Source organism: Numenius arquata, chromosome 12 (genome assembly GCF_964106895.1).
Source record: "Numenius arquata chromosome 12, bNumArq3.hap1.1, whole genome shotgun sequence".
NCBI classification, from domain to species: domain Eukaryota; kingdom Metazoa; phylum Chordata; class Aves; order Charadriiformes; family Scolopacidae; genus Numenius; species Numenius arquata.
In genome coordinates, this window is record NC_133587.1 from 29,516,472 (window position 1) to 29,535,526 (window position 19,055).

Here is a 19,055-nt window from a genome sequence, read left to right on the forward strand (position 1 = left end):
TCTGAAGAAAGTATTTTTGTTGGTATGTTGAGAAAAACTATTTTAACATAAAATAAAATGCATGCAATACTTTACAGATGCAACATAGAATAAAATATTTTTCTTACAGCCACCCAACCCCTTCCAACCACAGGAAAAAGGGTATCATGCTGGTGGCTGATGCACCTACAAGATAAAACCTGATGACAACTTTACTCTTAATGACTCTCTCGGGCAACAGGTAAACCAAGGTAACTGCCAAAACAAGCACATCTGGGGAACTCAGCTGTTGCACAGACTTAGCAGTAAGGCATTCACCAATTCTGGCAAAGCTAAAGGCCTTCTACCAGTCTGCATGGACAAGCACGAAAAAAATGCCTATCACTCTGCATCAAATATATTACCTTACAGAATTAGAAAGAAAAGGGATACTTTTGCCACAGTTGTCATCAAATGAGATGGAACAGAAAGTATATTAGTCCTTTGCCTCGCTACAAAGTCTTAGCTATGTTGGACTGTTATGTCTGTCAATTTTTATTTTATTTTCTTTCAGAAAAATAGAAACAGTACACTGTTCAAAGTGCTTATAGTTACTCTTGCAAACATCAAGAAAAAAACATATTATTAATATTAATTTGTAGTAGAAAAACCTGGGTCAGGTATGGTGGGAATATCTTGATCAATTTAAGCAAGAAAAGATGCTATATTTTCCTGTCCTCTGCAAACCTCCAGGGTATATCAATACTTAAAATAAATTAGAACCCAGAAGAGTTATAAAACATTCAGAAACACACCAGTAAGAAAAGGGGAGATTCCCCCCCCCAATATAACAGCTGAGGACAATTTTCTTCAACCTGTAACAAAACTGACACTGATAAAAGCAAGAAGTTTCCACTGGATCTAGTCTTGCTTCTGATTTCAGACACTCCCAGAGATCCAAGAGATGAGTTTTAGAGAATGGAGCTTCTCAGATTTCAGAAAAATAAGGACATGCCCCCATTCACTCAGTCACATCAATCCTGTAGTAACTCCTGTCCTGCTCACTGCAGTGGCTAACCTGAAATATTAATAAGATAATAACCAAATAATAAACAGATAATAACCAAACCAGGCAGGAAAATATACACAACACCATACTTCCTGGGATTAATATATACATTTATCAGAGCAGGTAAGTTCAACAATGGACCAACCCCCTTCTGTGTTCAGAGATGACCACAACAACAGTGAAATCATCTCTATACTAAAAAGCTTTCCAGCACGGAATTTAAGTCACCTGAAGCAATATCCTGAAACATGCCAGACAACTAGAAATGCTTGTGCTCCAGTTATTCTTCCTTGACTATGAATTATGACTTCACAGCCCTCAGAAATGGAGCTGGTAAGCCAATTCCCAGGTACAATTTGCAAGAAAAATCCCCCAAATATGATGAGTTGGATGGCAAACCCCACATGTTTAACTAAGAGCAGTTTTGCTGCAACGTGTGGCCGTGTCCCCCTGGTTCACTTTCACAGCTGCAGCACTGACAGGAAACTTCAAGTCACTTCTCTTCCCTAAGAAGTTGCAAATAAGCAAATGATGAAACGAGTTGCATTTTGTAATACAAAATAGAGGACTTGCAAACTAAGTGAACTCGGCTTTAGGGCATTTTAAGCTTCTGGGTAACTGTAGTGCAATCTAAACTTCAGTATTTATCTCTTCAGAAGCAGTTAGTTCTCATTTTTGCAGTTGAAATGTAATTTCAGTGTGGCCATTAGGATAAAAAACAAAATTCTGTGGACTACATGCTACAGTAATTGAGAAAGAACCACAAAATAGCATCAGTGCATATGGCCTATAGTATGTCTATCGTATCTTAAATCAAAGAATTGGTGAAGGAACTAAGGCAGTGTCACATGGGCTAGAAACTTACTTTTTCTTTATTAAAATATTCTTTGAATAATAACAAATGGTGTCCTCAACAACAGATTAAGCCTATCTCCAGAAACTCAGCACAGCCATCCACCGTCAAAAGCCAAAACTAAATCGAAGTATCTCTCCTCCTCCAACAATCTTCCTTAAACATATGTTACAGGTTTCACACAGAAAATTACTGTATTATGTTCACTGGTACATGTTACAAAAGAGATGTCAGAACAGGTTCTATTGGTCCCTTATGTCCTACATGAACAATTGAGCAATTCAAGTTAAAAAAATAAAAATAAATCAAACTTTAACACTCAACTGAAAATTATGACAAAGGAAAAAAAACTAAGAAAACCACTGAAAGTATCTCCACTGCCAGGGTAGTATGACTACTGGTGAAAGGGCAGCCATATGGATTTTAGTGGTCAAGCACCATGAGAATCAAGAGGTTACAGGCTCACTCCATAGAAAAGCTACCAAATTTTAAATAAGAAATTAAATCCTTTGAGAATTAGCATGTCATCAAGATTTCAGTAATTAAATTAAAATACATGTTTTATTTTCTGACTCCTCAGATAGGACGTACCACCACTTCAAGTACTTCCAACTGTACACTGGTACGAAAACTGAAATAAAGGAAGGTTAAACAGCACAGATGCCAGCCAAATTCCTTATAACAGACTTGAGGATTATTTCTTTTAGGCACCCGTTTTAGAGAGGTATGTTGAAGAGAAAACATTTATAGATTGGACTGACCATTAACATGGTCAACAGAAATATTTCCTCTGTTTCACTGTAACTTTTTCTACAGTTTTCAGTATAAATTAGACTACGAAGACAATTACCCCTGACTGTTGTAACTTTGAGTTCTTGGATAACTCAGGAAAAAAAAAAAAAAATTAGCCTGCTACCTAACATTTGGCATACTAAGTCGAAATTTCTCACTTATAGGCTTGGAACTATCTGTTCAAGATAAAATGCTGTGTTTGCTGTAGAATCCAACTGTGTAAATAATAGGACACAAAAGTTAAAAAAAAAAATCCACACTTATTCCGGCTTTCTGTACTGATTTCATTCCTTCAGAATGAAGGAAAGTATCAACAACTAATCATAATTAAATGTTTAGCAGAAGTCCCCCTGCTTGTTTGCAGGTCCTTCTCAAAGTTTTCGTAGGATGAAAGGCCTGTTATGAAGGGCTGAAACAAAGAAGTACGGCCTGCCAGAAACAAGGGGGAGAGGAATCAAGTATTTCGATATTTCAATAAAGGCTCCATCTCCAAAGGCCTGCTGTCACAGTTAGATTAACCCAGACAGGGTCTGCTAAAGATGCACTGATCATAAAGATGACATCTGCTTTTCCCACGTATGGTACTGCATTCAAACTAGAGCCATCCCAACTATGAGCAGCACTGCTGGATTAAGACTGTAAAAAAACCTCTCCTGAAGTCTGGCTCCAGGAGCGAGATAAGACCCTCAGATGCGATAGAAATGAGTGAACGCAGCTGTAAGTGAACCAGACCCTGCAATAAAAATATGAAGATGTGTTCTTCACCACTTCCCTGCCCACCACCCCAGCAGCCTGCCTGGTATCAAGGTGGGAAACGGGGAAACACAGGGACCCTTCCTGCTTCTCCCACGATTACAAGACTGTGACCAGTTTCACAAATTATTAGAAGCAGTAAAATAAACTGACATAACCATATTGGCTTTCTGCCATGGAACACCATTTTTCACAGCTGACAACTAAAAATGAAAATTGTCCCAATCCCTAGATATCAGAGATCCATTCCAATTAGTCAGTAAAATGAAGAAGTTCTTAAACTGCCTCTAAAAAAAATAGACTAAAACTGCCTCTAAAGCAAAAGGTAGAGAGGAAAAAGAAAAAGTCAGATTCAAGTATCTGGCACTAGCCCTCTCTGCAACGTACTTCTGATGGTCTAAGTGAAAGAGGCCACCCTAAGCCCCCGCACATCGCGCAACCCCGCTTACAAAGCGGGACCTAAAATACTGGAAGGTAATTTAAAAAAAAAAACCAACAAAAAAAAAAAACTACTCACAAAAGTTCTGTGGTTTTTTTGACTGAAGTACGAAGTCTTCCGACAAATGTAAAACTTTGACAAAATTAAGAGAGTACACTAAGATGGACTAATTATACACATGCTTTTGTTGCCAGGAATCGATTTTATAGAATACACTAGAATTATGTCAAAAGCCTTCATGTAAGAAAACTTTCATTAGGAAAGGACAAATAAGTTACCAGCACTTGGTACACAGGAATGCATTTATGGTATTCTTGTTATATACAATGTGAGGGAGTTTAGAAAATGCTGTCAAACTTCATTAAGAGGAATGTTATGCTACTTAAAATTACTAAAACATTCCAGGCTTTTTTGATTACCCTATGCAATAAAGCAAACCTATTAGCAGTACATTATAGCTGAGATGGCAAGAATTTGCTAATAGTTTCATGCTGATGAAGCAACACGCAGTAAGCGGTGCCCAGCCGCGGCCCCCGGGCTGCTCAATTCCAACCCCGTGCTCAGCAGCCAGCGGATCAGCTGGAGCCACCAGCCTTTGGAGAACATTCTCATTGAGACTACAAGCATAATAAAGTATTGCAGTACTATCTGCCAAGCTGTTGGGAAAAAAAAATGTTTCTAAGGACATGTATGCATTAAAAAAACTCTAGGCTGAAGCCTAGAGCGAAGCTCAGCACATAAAGCTGTTCTTGCAGCTGCTGAAAAGCAGCTCTTCAGCTGCAGAAAGCACAGGTTGGATGCAAGTGGAATTTTCTGGGAGTCTCCAAGAAAAATATATACTAGGGTAAAGGGCATGTTATTTTTCTACTACGGTCACTGGTAAATGATGCACCTTCAGAAGTCTGTTGCATTTGTTTGATGATTTAGCTACAGCAGAGTATCACAAACAAGTGGTAGTTAAAGCATTACTGTTTCTAGAAAAAAAAACAGTAGTTTGCCATGAATGAAGCAGACAGAAAACCAAGCCTATTTAAAATTACTGTATACAAGAATACTTTGCCATTGATTTCTATGCTGTTTTCTAGAGACGTTTACATTGAGTTCCTCTAAAAAGGTGAATTACATGCAACCACAGGCATTAGAGGAGCTCCTGGTTCCAGCTCCCATGAGGGTCTGTAAAGCAGCAGCTGCCCAGCCAGCATCCCAGAGCCTTCTGCAGCGCTGCCGTCAATAAATCCAGCTTGTTTGGCTTGATGACTTCAGACTCTCCTGTTCAGTCACATCTAGTACAAGTGCTATATTAAAAATATACAGCTTATTGAGAAACTTTAAGTACCTGAATAGGTTTCAGGCTAACATGACTCCAAATGCTTTTGTCTTCACAAGAGCAGTAATCTGAGTATATAGAGTGATTAGATATATCTTCTAAGTAACGCTTACTGGAAGTATTAATAGCTGTGCCTTTTAAATGGCATTGAAATGGGGGACTAGAAGATGGGAAAACAGTCTGGCACAAACCATCCAGCAACCACAGCAAAACCTACAACAAAGCCCCAAGGCAGGATAAGCCTTGCAGCCAACTTTCCTCTAGGGGAACACAGGATAAGAGTTACAGGAAGATGTCAAACTGCTAAATTCTGCTAAGAACACATGTGTATACTTTACATTTTAGCACAAGGAATCATCTATATCGAGCAGAAACTCCAGTTTTATGCCACCTTTCACCAAAGCAGTAGAGAGCTTTTGGCCATACTGCCATACCATAAAAAAATGGATCCAGTAGCATCAAGATATTATAAATATCCACTAAAAAGTCACTCTTGTCATAAAGCATGCCTTTATCGAGATGCTTAGCATAGCAACTTGATATGAAAAGATCCCCCAACTTGAAAAGGATTTAGAACAAGAAGCTGCCCAATGTGTTTTTGATAGCTTCTTTCTCCACCTAAACTTTTCCTCAAGTATCACTGAATTTTACAGATTATACAAAAAAAAAAAACCCACACACATTTTCACACACTCTTCATCATTCTTCACATACATAAACATACTTTCAACTAACAAGTAATCTTTTAAATGGTTACATTAAAATTAGATGTTAACCTCACACTTCATCATTCAGGTCATTATTAAAATAGATTACCTAAAATTTCATTATTTTAACATCAAAACTAATTTTCACCTGGCAGATTTCAACTAACAGCAAACAGGTTAGATTTTCCTGTCTTTAAAATCCACCAGTCCCTGTACTGGATCATCCTGTACTAAAGCTGCATTCGGATCCAGTATTCTTTCACATTTACTGTGTATCACTGAATGGAATTGGTGAGTTCCATGACAGACAGCAAGATTTTGTAGAAAGTGCAGGATAAAGTCAATGTACAACAACTTAGAGCAGAGACTGCAATTTGATTTCTATAGGAGTCTTTGGTATTTTAGGAGACTGCGTTTCTTTTACATCCTTACTGTCCCCCAGAACCCTGGAAAGGGACGTTCACCAGCCTGCCTGAAGCAAACAAACCTTAAGGCGAAAAGAAAAAAAAAAAAAAGAAAAAGGAAAAATGTTCGGCATTAAAATGAATATATTTTTTGTTTTTCCAATACTTTAGATGTGTTTTGTGCTTAAAACACCCTCTGGCCAGGAAAAATGCTTCTGATTTTGGCACTTATGGAAATGAAGTTCACACCTCCACTGGAAAAGCACTTTAAAATTAAATTCCCATTACAAGTCAGGCTTTTTACAGGACCAGAAGCTGGGTATTTATGTATTGTCACCTCCATTATACATACCTATCAGCTTTTTATTTTGCATGGTAAAGTTTCAAATAAACCATAAAAATTCCACATATATTAGCATCCATCACTGGAGTGGGGGGTGGGGAGCAAAAGATACTGATTGATGTGCTCTGGGCAACCCTGCTTTAGCAGGGGAGTTGGACCAGATGATCTCTAGAGGTCCCTTCCAACTCCGACAATTCCGTGATTAATAATACGAAAAATTAAGACAAAACGTCCCAAGTCCTCCTACATTCAGACAGCGCTGCCTCCACAATACACCTGCTCCAGCACAATCAAAACTTCTAGGTTTTTTTAGCGCTGCTTGAACTCATGTTCAACCTCGTGCATTTTAGTGACTTAAGACAAAGAGCATCTACTCTTACATCATGCATAACATTTTCTTCTGGCAATGAAGGATAACGTAGAAGCCAAGTCTCACACCAGGCAAGACATACACACACAACAGTTTAAGTCAAGACTTCAGTTTAAAATTCTGCCTTAAAAGACATAATAGGACAAACAAAATGTTAGTAGGTGGCACATTTATGAGTTACTTCAAAATTTGAGCAAAGTAAAAATACTTCCTTTAGTAGCTGTTTAAGACTACACAAAAATGCCTGTAAGTAATTATGCCATGGTGCTTCTACAATATTTTTTCATTCTCAATTCTCAACTGAGCTAAGATAGGCTACATTCACTAATTTTAACATTGTGATTCCATTTAGCAAAAGTGTATGAAATAGTAGGATGAATACTTTTAGAAATACATCCGAGCCACCATGTATAACTTCTTGAAGTTAGAGATTTTTTTTTAAGATCACTTTTGAGGTTTTGGGTTGGGTTTTTTTTAAGTGCTAAAAGGCAAGTACACAGTTTTACTATCTCAAATTCCCAGAAAAGCTCAGCAACAGGCTATACACACTGCTTACAGCAGAAGTAAGCAGAGCAATAAAATTCTCTCATAGGTATCGCAACTAGGTCGCATCCTTTTTTTCCCCATACAACAACTAAAAATATACATATTTGTCCTTTGGCTGTATTTCTTAGTCTGTTTCTCTCTATTTGCAGAGAGGTTGGCACCCAGTTTCAAGGCAGAAAGCATGAAACTCAGCCATGCATTTCCGCACTTTCTTCCCCTTTATTTTCCTTACACTAGCAAGAATTTGTTTCATTTTTAAGAACAGCTATTTCTGCAATTCAGTACCCAGACTAAGTACCTTTGTCACTTAATTGTGTTTCAACATTAAAACAGATGTTAAAACAAAGTAAGTCTGCAACTGCTACTTCAATAAAAGTAGATATTAAACCAGCATTATTTTTTTTCAGATGACAGTTAAGACAACATAAAAAGATTTAGTATTTGTGAAATTTTATTTACTTTACAACCATTCTAAGGCTGCACTAAAACTCAGATCCAACCATACCAAGGACAACCCAGAAGCCTGCTCCTCATACCACAGTTTGCAACATACCACATAGTGAAGCAAAGTAGTAGCAGTTTCTGGACAGACAGTAAGTAGACCCTGGGAGATGACGATGTCAGAGCAGAAGTGTATGGAATTCCCGAGACCACCTCTAGACACAGTATTTAAATACAGCCCTTTAAGGTACAGTCAAAAAACTTTCTTCAGAAATTAGCTGCAAACAAAGAAATTGTGTAACATCATCTTAGCCCACAACATTCTCTTTGTTTTAATAAACAGCATACCAAAGACATACAGCGGCTAGAAAGCACTGTCTTGCAGCCCTCATAAATGCTGTATGGAGTATCATCACACCATAAGTTCGGACAAAATCTGCTCAGGCCTTAGAAATTTACAAAGCAAGAAAAGAAGAATAAAAGAGCTTAGAGCTAGATTTTAGCAAAGCACTTGGGATTTGGGGTTTTCTGGTTTTCCGTTTAAAAAAAAAAAGCACAAGCACGTATCCAGTTTTTGCTCAACTGATGGTTACAATATCAAATTATAAACTAGAAAAAAGCAAAAAGGGGATGCAATACAGGTTTGTGGGGTGTTTTGGGGGTTTTTTGTTGGTTTTGGGGTGGGGTTTTTTGGTGGGTTTTATTTGGTTTTGTTTTTTATACACACAGTTAACTGAAAAGTAGACAAACTTAAAGGAAAGTTTACACCTTGGTGTATCACAACCCACATCCTGCTACAGGAGCAAGTGCTCTCCAACTTGGAAAGAGAAGGAACTGAGACAGGACTCTCCACGTGAGAAGAACATGGAAGAAATACAAGAAAAAAAAATATCTCTGAAGTTTTACTTCTCTCACTCTAGATGTCCTCTCTTCTCAGGCAGTCACATGAAGAACATAACCTTTCAAGCTGGAAAAGGCAAGAGGAAGGAAAGCAAGCGAAGCTGAAGGCTGAAGCTTGTTACTGCCAAGGCTGCAGTGGACAACCCAGTAGGACCCACCACAGGCACAGGGGAGAGCAGCTGAGCTCAGTGAGTGAGCGAGCAATGAGCAAAGGGCTGGAAGGACCAGGCTGGGTGACAGCTGGGCCAGTGGCAGGGCCGCACCGCCTCTTCTCCAAGGAGCTCAGGCTCCAGCTCCCTTCTAAAGCAAGGCTGTGAAAAGCATGCCTGGGAGGAAGCGATGAAGTCCTCCAGCAGGGCTTGTGGGCATGTGTAGTAAGGAGTAACACAGGTCATGGTATGAAAAGTACAGAGTCTTAGGGTAGCATGAAGATGTCATTAAAAGTTAGAGTGCAGCACCTGGGAGGGAGGATAATGGCGAAATGACTTATTTGGCAGATTAAAAAAACAAACAAACAAAAAAAACCACCACACCCCGAACAATACTTACATCTCATGAGGTTTTTGTGAAGGAGTTTAAAGTTGGTAGCTGCTCTAGATGAGGTGCAAATCAAGATCAAAGTGCTATCAAGAAATGGAACAGTGGCCCCTGATTTTTTATCTTTCTATATATAATTATATACAGAAAATATACATATATACATACATACACACGTGCCTAAAGCACAATGCAGTTATGCATGACAGCCATCTATTAGCTCTGTGAAATGGATGCAGATAACCAGAAATTAATACAGATAGTGCCAAGTATGTTGACAGATCATCATCGGGAGCGAAAGCACCTTTATTCAGTTTCAACAGGAAAAACAGTCAAATCAAAGTTGCTTAAGAACCTCGTATTTAGTGTTACAACACTTTACCACAGGATAAAGCTTCTTCTAAATACTTCAAGAACAAACAATGGTTACGTGCAACACAGTATAAAACTTCTGTTTTAGCATGAATCATTTCTAAACAATATCCTGGCAATCTGTCAAGCTGTCTAGAAAAAAAAAAATGTGTATACAACATCATTAGATACATTGAACAACCAGTTGAGAGTCCAGAAAGTGTTAACAGTATTTTTGTTTTTATCAGGCATAGTATTTTAGAGTATTTCTTTACATTAGCACATTTGTTGCAGAAGTCCCATCACATCAGTGAGACTAAAAAGGCAAGTGTGTCCAGTCCATCAGATCTGCAGGCTTCGCACTACCCTATCTATGATTATTCAAGTTGCAATAAAGGAGTATGTATGGACTGATGACATACTTGATCACAACATGGCTTAAGCCAGCATCACTCCATCTCGGTGCTGACCTTGCAATAAATGTTTGTAGAGTCAGGTGGTGACTGGAGCAGCAAAGTGATTCCACTGAACGATTATCCACGAAAGCAAGAGAAAGATAGCAACCGCAGATGCCAGGCACCACCAGAAAACACAGATAAAACTCTGCTCTTGAGCACTGCATTTAAATTAAGTAACTTCCCTGTGTTCTGTTTAACTGGATGATGTGAAGATCATCCAGAAGCCCCAGGCAAACCATTTAAAGAGGGAACAATTAAAACTATGTTAATTAAATTCAAAATGTAAGATGTAATTCCAGATCTAAGACAGGAGCCGGTAAGTTCTAATCATGAACTTGATTACCAGCAGAAGTTGAAGCCAGATAATGTAACATCAAAACCCAACATAAGCAATAAGTTCAGTCCATTCAGACAGCTCCTCGACTTTTAGCTTTCATTTACAAAACTGTTTTATCAGACAGAGAACTAGAATTGATTGAAATATAGACTCCAAACAACTATGCCAGTCTTCAAAGCATCACTGTACACATGCTCAAAGTCACTGTCAACATAGTTTACAAAAGAAAAGATGGGACAAGCAGATAAAATGTTGAAAAAGAGAAAAAGAATACCAAAATTAAGGTTGTTTTACTTCTCAATCTCTCGGTCGTTTTAGCACCAATAATTACAATACCAACTTAAAAAGCAAGAGTCCTCTACACGCAGTACCAAATGTGCACCCACTGGCATACAAGGTTTTTGCAAAGCCTTCACACAGGAGCTACTCCACATTTTTGCTCGGACTTTTCATCTTGTCTATGCTATTTTCAGCTCTATTACATGCTTTTCAAGACGAGAGCAGCTGGCAATTGCACACTATTTAAAATACAGAAGTGCCACGGAATTAAGAGTTCTGAATTTTTATTTTGTTATGTTTCCTACTAGTGACATTCTCTACACTTGTTTGATTGCTCCCTGCATTAACCTACACTTCCATAAAACAATCTCCTAAAAAGTTACTATCTTTCCCAAGAACTAACTCAGAAGCCATATTAAGACAGACTAAATTCAAAATTGATAAATGTAATCTAACACTATGTTGCCCCATTACTCACCATCACAAAACTCCTCAAAAATCTGCAATTCTTACTATCCTGAAAAGTTGTTTTATCCAAAAATACTGTCCTTTAACATTAGAACAAACTCCACATAAGAGCAAAACCTGTTCCTCTCCGTTTTAAAACCAAACATATCTGGCAAGGCACGTCAGAGAAATATCAGCTGTTTGGGTACTAGATACACATAGATTTTACTTTCCTTTTTTTTAAGCACAAATGTCTACTATTCCAGAGAGAGCTGCCTAAAAAAAAAAAAGAAAAAAGTGTTCTGCATTTTATTCTACCGAGTCATACGTTCCCTACTGTTTTGTCACACTGCTGTGAAACAAATGATACTCTCTTTAGAATTCTACAAAATAACAGCACATTTATTTCATTGGCAAAAGCACTGTGATATTAAAAACTACCTAGATAGTAACTAGGTAAAGACATACCAAATGCAATTGTTTATACTCAGTTATGTGCAAGAACAAGATATGATCAAATATTTTCAAAGGGGTTTTTGTTTATTACAAAAAAAAAAAAAAATAGAGTTTGTTCTGTGTCTGGAGGTTCCCAACTTAAAAGCACCAGAAGGGCTGCCAACAAAGAACAAGCAAGTCCCTGGTATCTCCAGTTGATTTCAGTACGGGCAGCAGACAGACAAAACACCCGCTCCTCTTCCTCAGGCGGTCTTTCTTTAAAGCCTTTACTGAGCCATCCATAGAGATTCTGCTCTCACCCCTGCCGAGGGTGGGATTTTGCACTACTTCAAAAGAAAAGGCAGGTGGGACAGCAGGCACCAAAGCTCATACTGGACACTAGAAATCACACTGTTCTAGAAGACAAAAAAAACAGAAAACCTAATTCTGTATTAGGACTGTTATTTCTTAAGCACCGTAGCTTGACCTTCATTTGAGCTAGTAAGAAGTTCTACTAGGATTAAAGGCACAGGTTTATGAGTACAAGTTGATACCTTGGAACCTTACTTTATCATTTTCTGCATAAAATTAAGATAAATAGGGGTGGAAATTTGGAAGACTGTTGACACTTGCAGAATTTTAGCAGGGCTCTAGGTCTTTGTTTCAATTCTGAGAGCACAACACAAAAATGCAGGTACCAAGTAGACCTGGATCTTACACAGCTGAGCATTCAGATGCCAGTATTGGAACAAGCCAACTTGTCTCCCCGGTTATGATTCTTCCAGAATTGTCTCACACAGATGACACTTTTTTTAAAATAAAAGAAAAAAAAAAGTAAAAAAAGTCAATCTGATTTGCAGCAGGGAAGTTCAGAGGAGCACAGGGGCTGTAGGCCGGATTAGTGGGACACAGTGCCTTCTCCTTCCAGGGCACCTAAATCCAGAATTACTCATTCAGACCAAGAGGGGTAACTGCCTGCCGGCTGACTTACACAATAGTTACATATTAAAAAGACAGAGAGAGCTGATCACAAACAGCACCACTGTAAAGTGAAACTATCCAGACCTGCTGTCACTGAGTAGGGAAAAAAAAAAAAAAAAGACAGGAAAAGTGTTCCTTAAAGGCTCCAGACAGACAGCATTCAGAGATTCAGAGTTATGGATGTAACTTAGGAAACATTTCAGGCTGGTTACAAAGTTCTAGCAGCAGTAATTGGAATTACCAAAAAAATTGTTTTAGTGTTTTACAAAATTCCTTAAATTACAAAGCTTTGAGTTCCTTGTCATTTAAAGTTATTCTTCACCTCATTATAATGGGCATATTTCAGCATTTAACATCATTAGAATAACAAATGCTGATTTTAAGGAGATAAGAGATTAAGAAGATAGTACTTAAAACATAATTCAAAGTATTACATTACACATGCCACCATGAATCTGCAAACATGTTCAGTTTTATTAGGAAAAAAACCTCTTGTTTATAGCGTGCTTCCTTCATACTGTCAAATTATCTATTCCTCGGGCAAATGAACGAAACAAAAAATACCATGAAATTTCTTATAATAGAAGCAAATTAATTCTAGGCCCCACGAAACCAGTCAAAGCCATTATTCTTAGAGGTTTAATGTTTGACCAACAACGTAGTCTAACACTAATGATTTGCCACCAGTCTTTGAACTAAGTGACAAAATCAAGAATGCCAAGATCTCCAGAAGACACACTCTGACATCTTCTATGTAAACACAAAAAAATTTGTTTTCTTTATTAAAAAAAAAAAAAGTTACAGCAAACCCACAGAACTTGCAGAGGTAAGACAAAAAGGTCTCTTTGCAAGACCTTTACTGCTCAGAATTAATCAAAGCAAAACAGCCATCCTAGTGATAATCCCCTTTAGTGCTTCACAGTTTATGCAATAGTCAATTACTAAAGAGGATGAAAGACAGAACAATCTTTGCAAATAGGTCACTGTCTATATTTATAATGATTAAACCCAGCCTGCTACTAAAAGCAACTTTTAATGAGCATAAAAAGTAACATTAAGACAGTGAATGTATTTTACTCTTAAGTATATTCTACGTCTCCTGTGATAGAAAAGGAGGTAACACTCGTAAGAAACGAAGTTATCCACATAGGTTATGCATTAGCATTGCTGAAGGCAGATTTTAATTTCTGTCTGTAGCAGTTTTATTCCAATGTATCATCTTCATAAAGATAACACCTAACCATTCTTGACATGATCTCTGAATCTACCCAACACTTTCCCTGTCTCCATGCCTTCTCTCTCAAGTCTTTAGTAGATTTTACCTGCAAACACTGCCCAAAGCTCCTTTTCAAGGCCACTTCTAAAGTCTTCCACTTTTGTCTCAACTTTTCTTTCCTGTTTAGGCATGCCTAAACATGTACGTTTCTTTCTTCAAAACAATTACTTGGGGCTCTGCTGCTTACTGCTGGCACCTCCCATCTGCTTCTTCAAACTATCATCTGTCTCCTGCTGCAGAATTCTCCTCTTGCAAAGTTTCCCTTTTCCCCCCATCCCTGGCCTCTCTGAGGAGTATCTTCTGCCCCTCCTGTGGGATCAGGACATCACACCTGACACCATTTTCCTAAAATTTTACTGAATTTCACTGATTCTCATGGCTTCAAGCACCATCACTGTGTCAGTGATTCTTATGCCCAGCTGTGCGCTCCTGAACCACTTCATTCAATTCCAATCCTACTTGCAGTTACCGTCTCCAACAGAGATTTAAATCTGGTTACGTTGGAGCTTGTTTCCTCTCAAGCCCTACTTCCTCGAATTACCTCCAGCCCTCCTACAGTTCAAGTCTGTAAACTAACATCCCATTTTACAATGCCTTATGCACCAGTGTTGCACCCAACAGTTAGAATTTCTTTGCATAAAACGTCAAGAACATTCATTTCCCAGTCCTGATCTTTCTCTTGAGCAGATCATTTGCTTACATCTTCATTAGCAAATTCTTCTGCTCACACTGCCACCTCTCTATCCTCCACTTCATATAATATTTCAGCTGCTAAAAAAAAAAAAAAAAAATCAATCCTTTCTTTATGCAGGACTTTGGAGACTCTGGATCTTCCAGTATTTCCACAGCCAGCAAGCCTGTGAGCTGGGGACTGTACAGATGCAGAACCTACACTTCATTACTGGAAAGGAGAAGGAGGATAATCTTCAAAGAATAACGTAACCACCTCTTAGAAGAATCTCATAACAGCAGCATTCCTCTGCATCTCATACATTTGTATTCAGGATACTGAAAACACACTGAAGGCTGGGCTATGGCTGAATACCATCACCTCAATCCCCTCAGAAAATCATCTACGCAAAGGTATTATAATTAAGGTCGTTCTCACTTCTCATCTTACAAATTTAGGAGAAACCACCTGTAGCCTAGAGTTTATTATAATGCAGACTGCATAAAACTGAACTCCACAGCAAGCAGGGGAGGGAGACCCACAGTCAGTCTTGTGAACTGAAATCCTGTTTGTCCGTGAAAGCTGGGAACTTGATGTTCTCACTACAGACTAAGAGCAATAAAAACAGCTTTCTGAGCCATTAATTTCTGCACAGCTGATTTCTACCAAACAATGCTCATTATTGAAAGAACTCTAAAAAAACCACGGGGCTGTTCCAGTGAGAAGGCTGGCACTCTGAATATCTAGACTGAGCTAACGGTGACATCAGCGCTACTACTGCTTTAATCCCCATGGCTACTAAATGTCAAATATTTTCATTGTATTTAAAGAGCCTGTGATTGCGCACGATGAGATTAAATTAATTCACAGTTTTAAAATAAGACAACTGCAAGGCACAGTGAGCACCCGCACTCTTGTCACCTAAGACCACAATAATGGCAAATTCTTCAGTAACACCAGTCAGAAACTGCCATGCTTTTCCCACAGCCGAAATGTCGCATTTTTAGGATTTGTAACGTTTAAAGCCCTGTGAAAACGCCCATCTTCTGACCTTCTACAACCTAGTGAAGTCTACAAATACGTGCATAGATGCCCCACTCAAATCCAAACTTATAAATAGGTTGTAGCACTGAGTCAAGTGTATTTGGGGACGTGGGAAGGGGGAGAGAAAGGTGGAAAGACTAAATGTCACTGCATCAACAGTCACAAAGTCCAGTGGAAACTGAGCAGCAAGCCATGTATTTCTTACTGTTTGACAAGAGACACCGATGTAACATTAATTTCATCCACTTTAGACATGGAGATGCATCAGACTATAGTCAGCACAGTAGAAGGAACTGTCTTAACATACGGTATAAACTTCAGTCTGCTAAATGATTTGAAGTAGGATACACTTTCTAAACATTCCTTAGTATTTTCATAATTGTTTGGCAATTGATTACTACAGAAGTAGATGGGCTATCACACATGCTTCTAAAATAAACATCTAATAATTATTCTATCCTTCTAAATTCTAACTTGCTCATATCAACTACAGTGAGCTAGGACACTAGTATAAATAAAGTGCAAGAAAACTGATCAATCTTCACATTGCATAAGCAAGAAATCACTAAAAAAAGAAATTAAATTCAGTAATCCTAATTATTCCTTATTTCAGGGGGAGGGAGTGGGAGCGCAGGGGGAGTTAAAATAAAATTGTCATAAAAGATACAAGCCAGAGGCATGAAGTCCCATAACTAGAGAAATTCTGAATTTAAAGAATAAGGCCAAGAGTAGGATACTGAAAAACTACCGATTCTGAGTATTTCAATAAATATGTATGAGCTCACACAATTCAAGACTACAGAAATCACCCAATCAATCCTGTATCTTTAAGATCTGCCCACACTCACTCATTAACTAAGCAGCTTTGTCGTAATGGTGTTCTATTAGCGACATACTGATTCACAGCTCTCCATGATAAGATTTTTATTTCTAAAGTTAGCATCAATTTCTATCCGAATACCACACTCGGATACCACACTCACTCAAGAGTTCCTTTGGTCATTTGAATACATTCTGGCAAGCGGGGTTTACTATAATGATCAGTTTGTACCCAAGCAGCAGTTTCACATTACAGAGTAAGAAAGTTCAAGGGTAGGGAGCTCTTAACCTTAGAATTTTAAAATTATCTAACATGTCCCTACAGAAAGATGGGGGATAAGGTGGGGAAACTATCTATATACACACACACACATAAATATATGTATGTACACATAAATCATTGGTTCAAGAACAAACCTGGAATTACAATAGGCTAATTAGCTTGGCTACCCGTACCATAAGTGACCTGATTACCTAAGTCAGAGTGCTAATCTTTTGTTGGGGGTGGAGGAGGCCTGTTAAAAGAAAAAATAAAAATAAAATTAAGAAGTGAGAGAAACCACTTTACTAAGAAAAAAAGGCCATCCATGCTCAGTTTTAGCCTGAAGTGGGAGTATATAATTCCTGAGATTCTTCCATACTAATTAACAAACTCACATGTTTTGAGTTTTAATCCAGAGTAAAGATGTGAGAAGCAGAATGGCAAGACTGACTCATTACAAGAAGAGTCTACAAATAAAATAATCAAGCCAGAAATTAAACTCCATATAAATCTTTAGTGTACCATTTTTAAACTATTAAACCCACTAATACATCCATTTACAGCTCTTAAACTATCTATACATATACTTGGAAAAAAATGACAGTAAGTAGCACTATCATTTCAACAAGCCAAGAAGAGGAGTTACTACAGTAGTTTCCCTTCCTATAGAAGAACATATATCTGGCACTTTTGAGTGCCATCTCAAAAGAATCTTAATAAAGAAAGAACAACAGTGTTTCTGTAACATTCAATCACAGGATAACGTAAATGGAATTAATCCCCAAAGCAAAGTACTTCTGTAAGGAATAGAGCTATATAGATCAACTGTTTGGACTTCAATAACCAGTTCATGCCGAGACAAAACTTTTTCACTTGAACAATCTGAATTTATCAGGAATAAAACTCAAAACACTACTAAGCAATTATGGCAATAAGGAAATGAAAGGGAAAAAAAAAGACCCACACACAAATCTACAAGGACCAATTTTTACCTTACCTGCACTTGTTCTGTGGAGCTACTACTGAGTTCATCTCCAGACTCTGAATCTTGGTGAATTTTTTCTGAGCCTTCTCCTGCTGAGTCACAAGATTGTTCATGCAAAAAGCTGGTTTTCTCTATTTCCAAGAACTCTGGACATGGGAAATGACCCATGGAGATGGTTCTACACTGATTGGAAACCTTGGGAGATTGCAACTCATTGTTAAGTTTTCCGTTGTTTTGAGTAAGGTCCAGACTCAAACCAAGAGTTTGACCAGGGCTACTGTTTGGTCCCAGATTTTGATTGGCATCTCGAACTAAGCAAGACACTTGAAGTGGAGAAGATTTTCCAAAACTAGAAAGCTCTGGTGACTTATTCACATTTTCAGTTGATCTCTGTAATCCATGTGTCAACTTCAAAGCATTATTTGGCAGCATGCTTGCTTGTTTAACAGGTGGCATCAGTGCTTTCCGTGGTATTTCCTTCACATACTGTGCTGGCACATAAAAGGGTTTGGAATTTTCATCTCTTTTAACTTGCCACCAGTCATCGTTAGTCTTTTTCACTAAGATGTATTTCTCCCCTTGCTTAATCACAATTTTCTTGTCCTTGGCCTCATACTCATAGTCGTACTCCACTTCAATGTACAATTGTCCTGGAAGGATCTTCCCACCTTTATCAGCCATTTCTATTTGAGAAGATTTCACCTTTTCAGGCAAAAGGTAAGCCACATTCTGTTTCAGAAGTGTTACTTTCCTGTTAATAATCAGAGCTGTAAGAAAAAAAAAAAACACACCTATATGTAATATAGTAATTGTCCAAGAGCACTTCAGAGGAAGATAAACTGAATAGGCAAGGTTTTTTTGAAATTATGTCAACCTCAGACAAATTGATGCAAGACGTTCAGATACCTCTCTCAGTCAGAAAGTCAGTAGAACAACTTAGTCCCCGATTTAACTCTCCTATTCACACAAGCCTCCTGCTATCAAGTTGCTCATTAAGCCTGTTGTTTCTATTACTGAACAACGATGATCACCAGGGGCTTGGTGGGGGGAATAGTCAGTCAATCTCTTGCTTACACATAGGCTTAATTGCTTCATGGAATATTATTTGCTTATTTTGATTCCTCTTTCAGTTCCATAGTTCCTTCAGAGTGCTCAAGAATCCTTACAAAATCCCTTAAATCTTCCTCCAATGCTACACTCCGTCTACACTCAGGTTCAACATGGGCTGGCAATCCTCACCCCCCGTGCACCGCACGCTCTGCGGAGCCTGCT

At 38.2% G+C, this 19,055-nt stretch overlaps 1 protein-coding gene across 1 annotated transcript in view; it reads right to left on the bottom strand.

Annotated features, from left to right (window-relative positions):
- Positions 1–18,544, bottom strand: part of ARHGAP12 (Rho GTPase activating protein 12) — a 73,707-nt gene extending 55,163 nt beyond the window's left edge. Inside the window, exon 1 of the mRNA XM_074156798.1 lies at positions 17,796–18,544. Within this exon, the coding sequence (XP_074012899.1) occupies positions 17,796–18,464 (669 nt within the window). The 5' untranslated portion in view covers positions 18,465–18,544. The remainder of the gene's footprint in view (positions 1–17,795) is intronic.
- Positions 18,545–19,055: the final 511 nt, after the last annotated feature.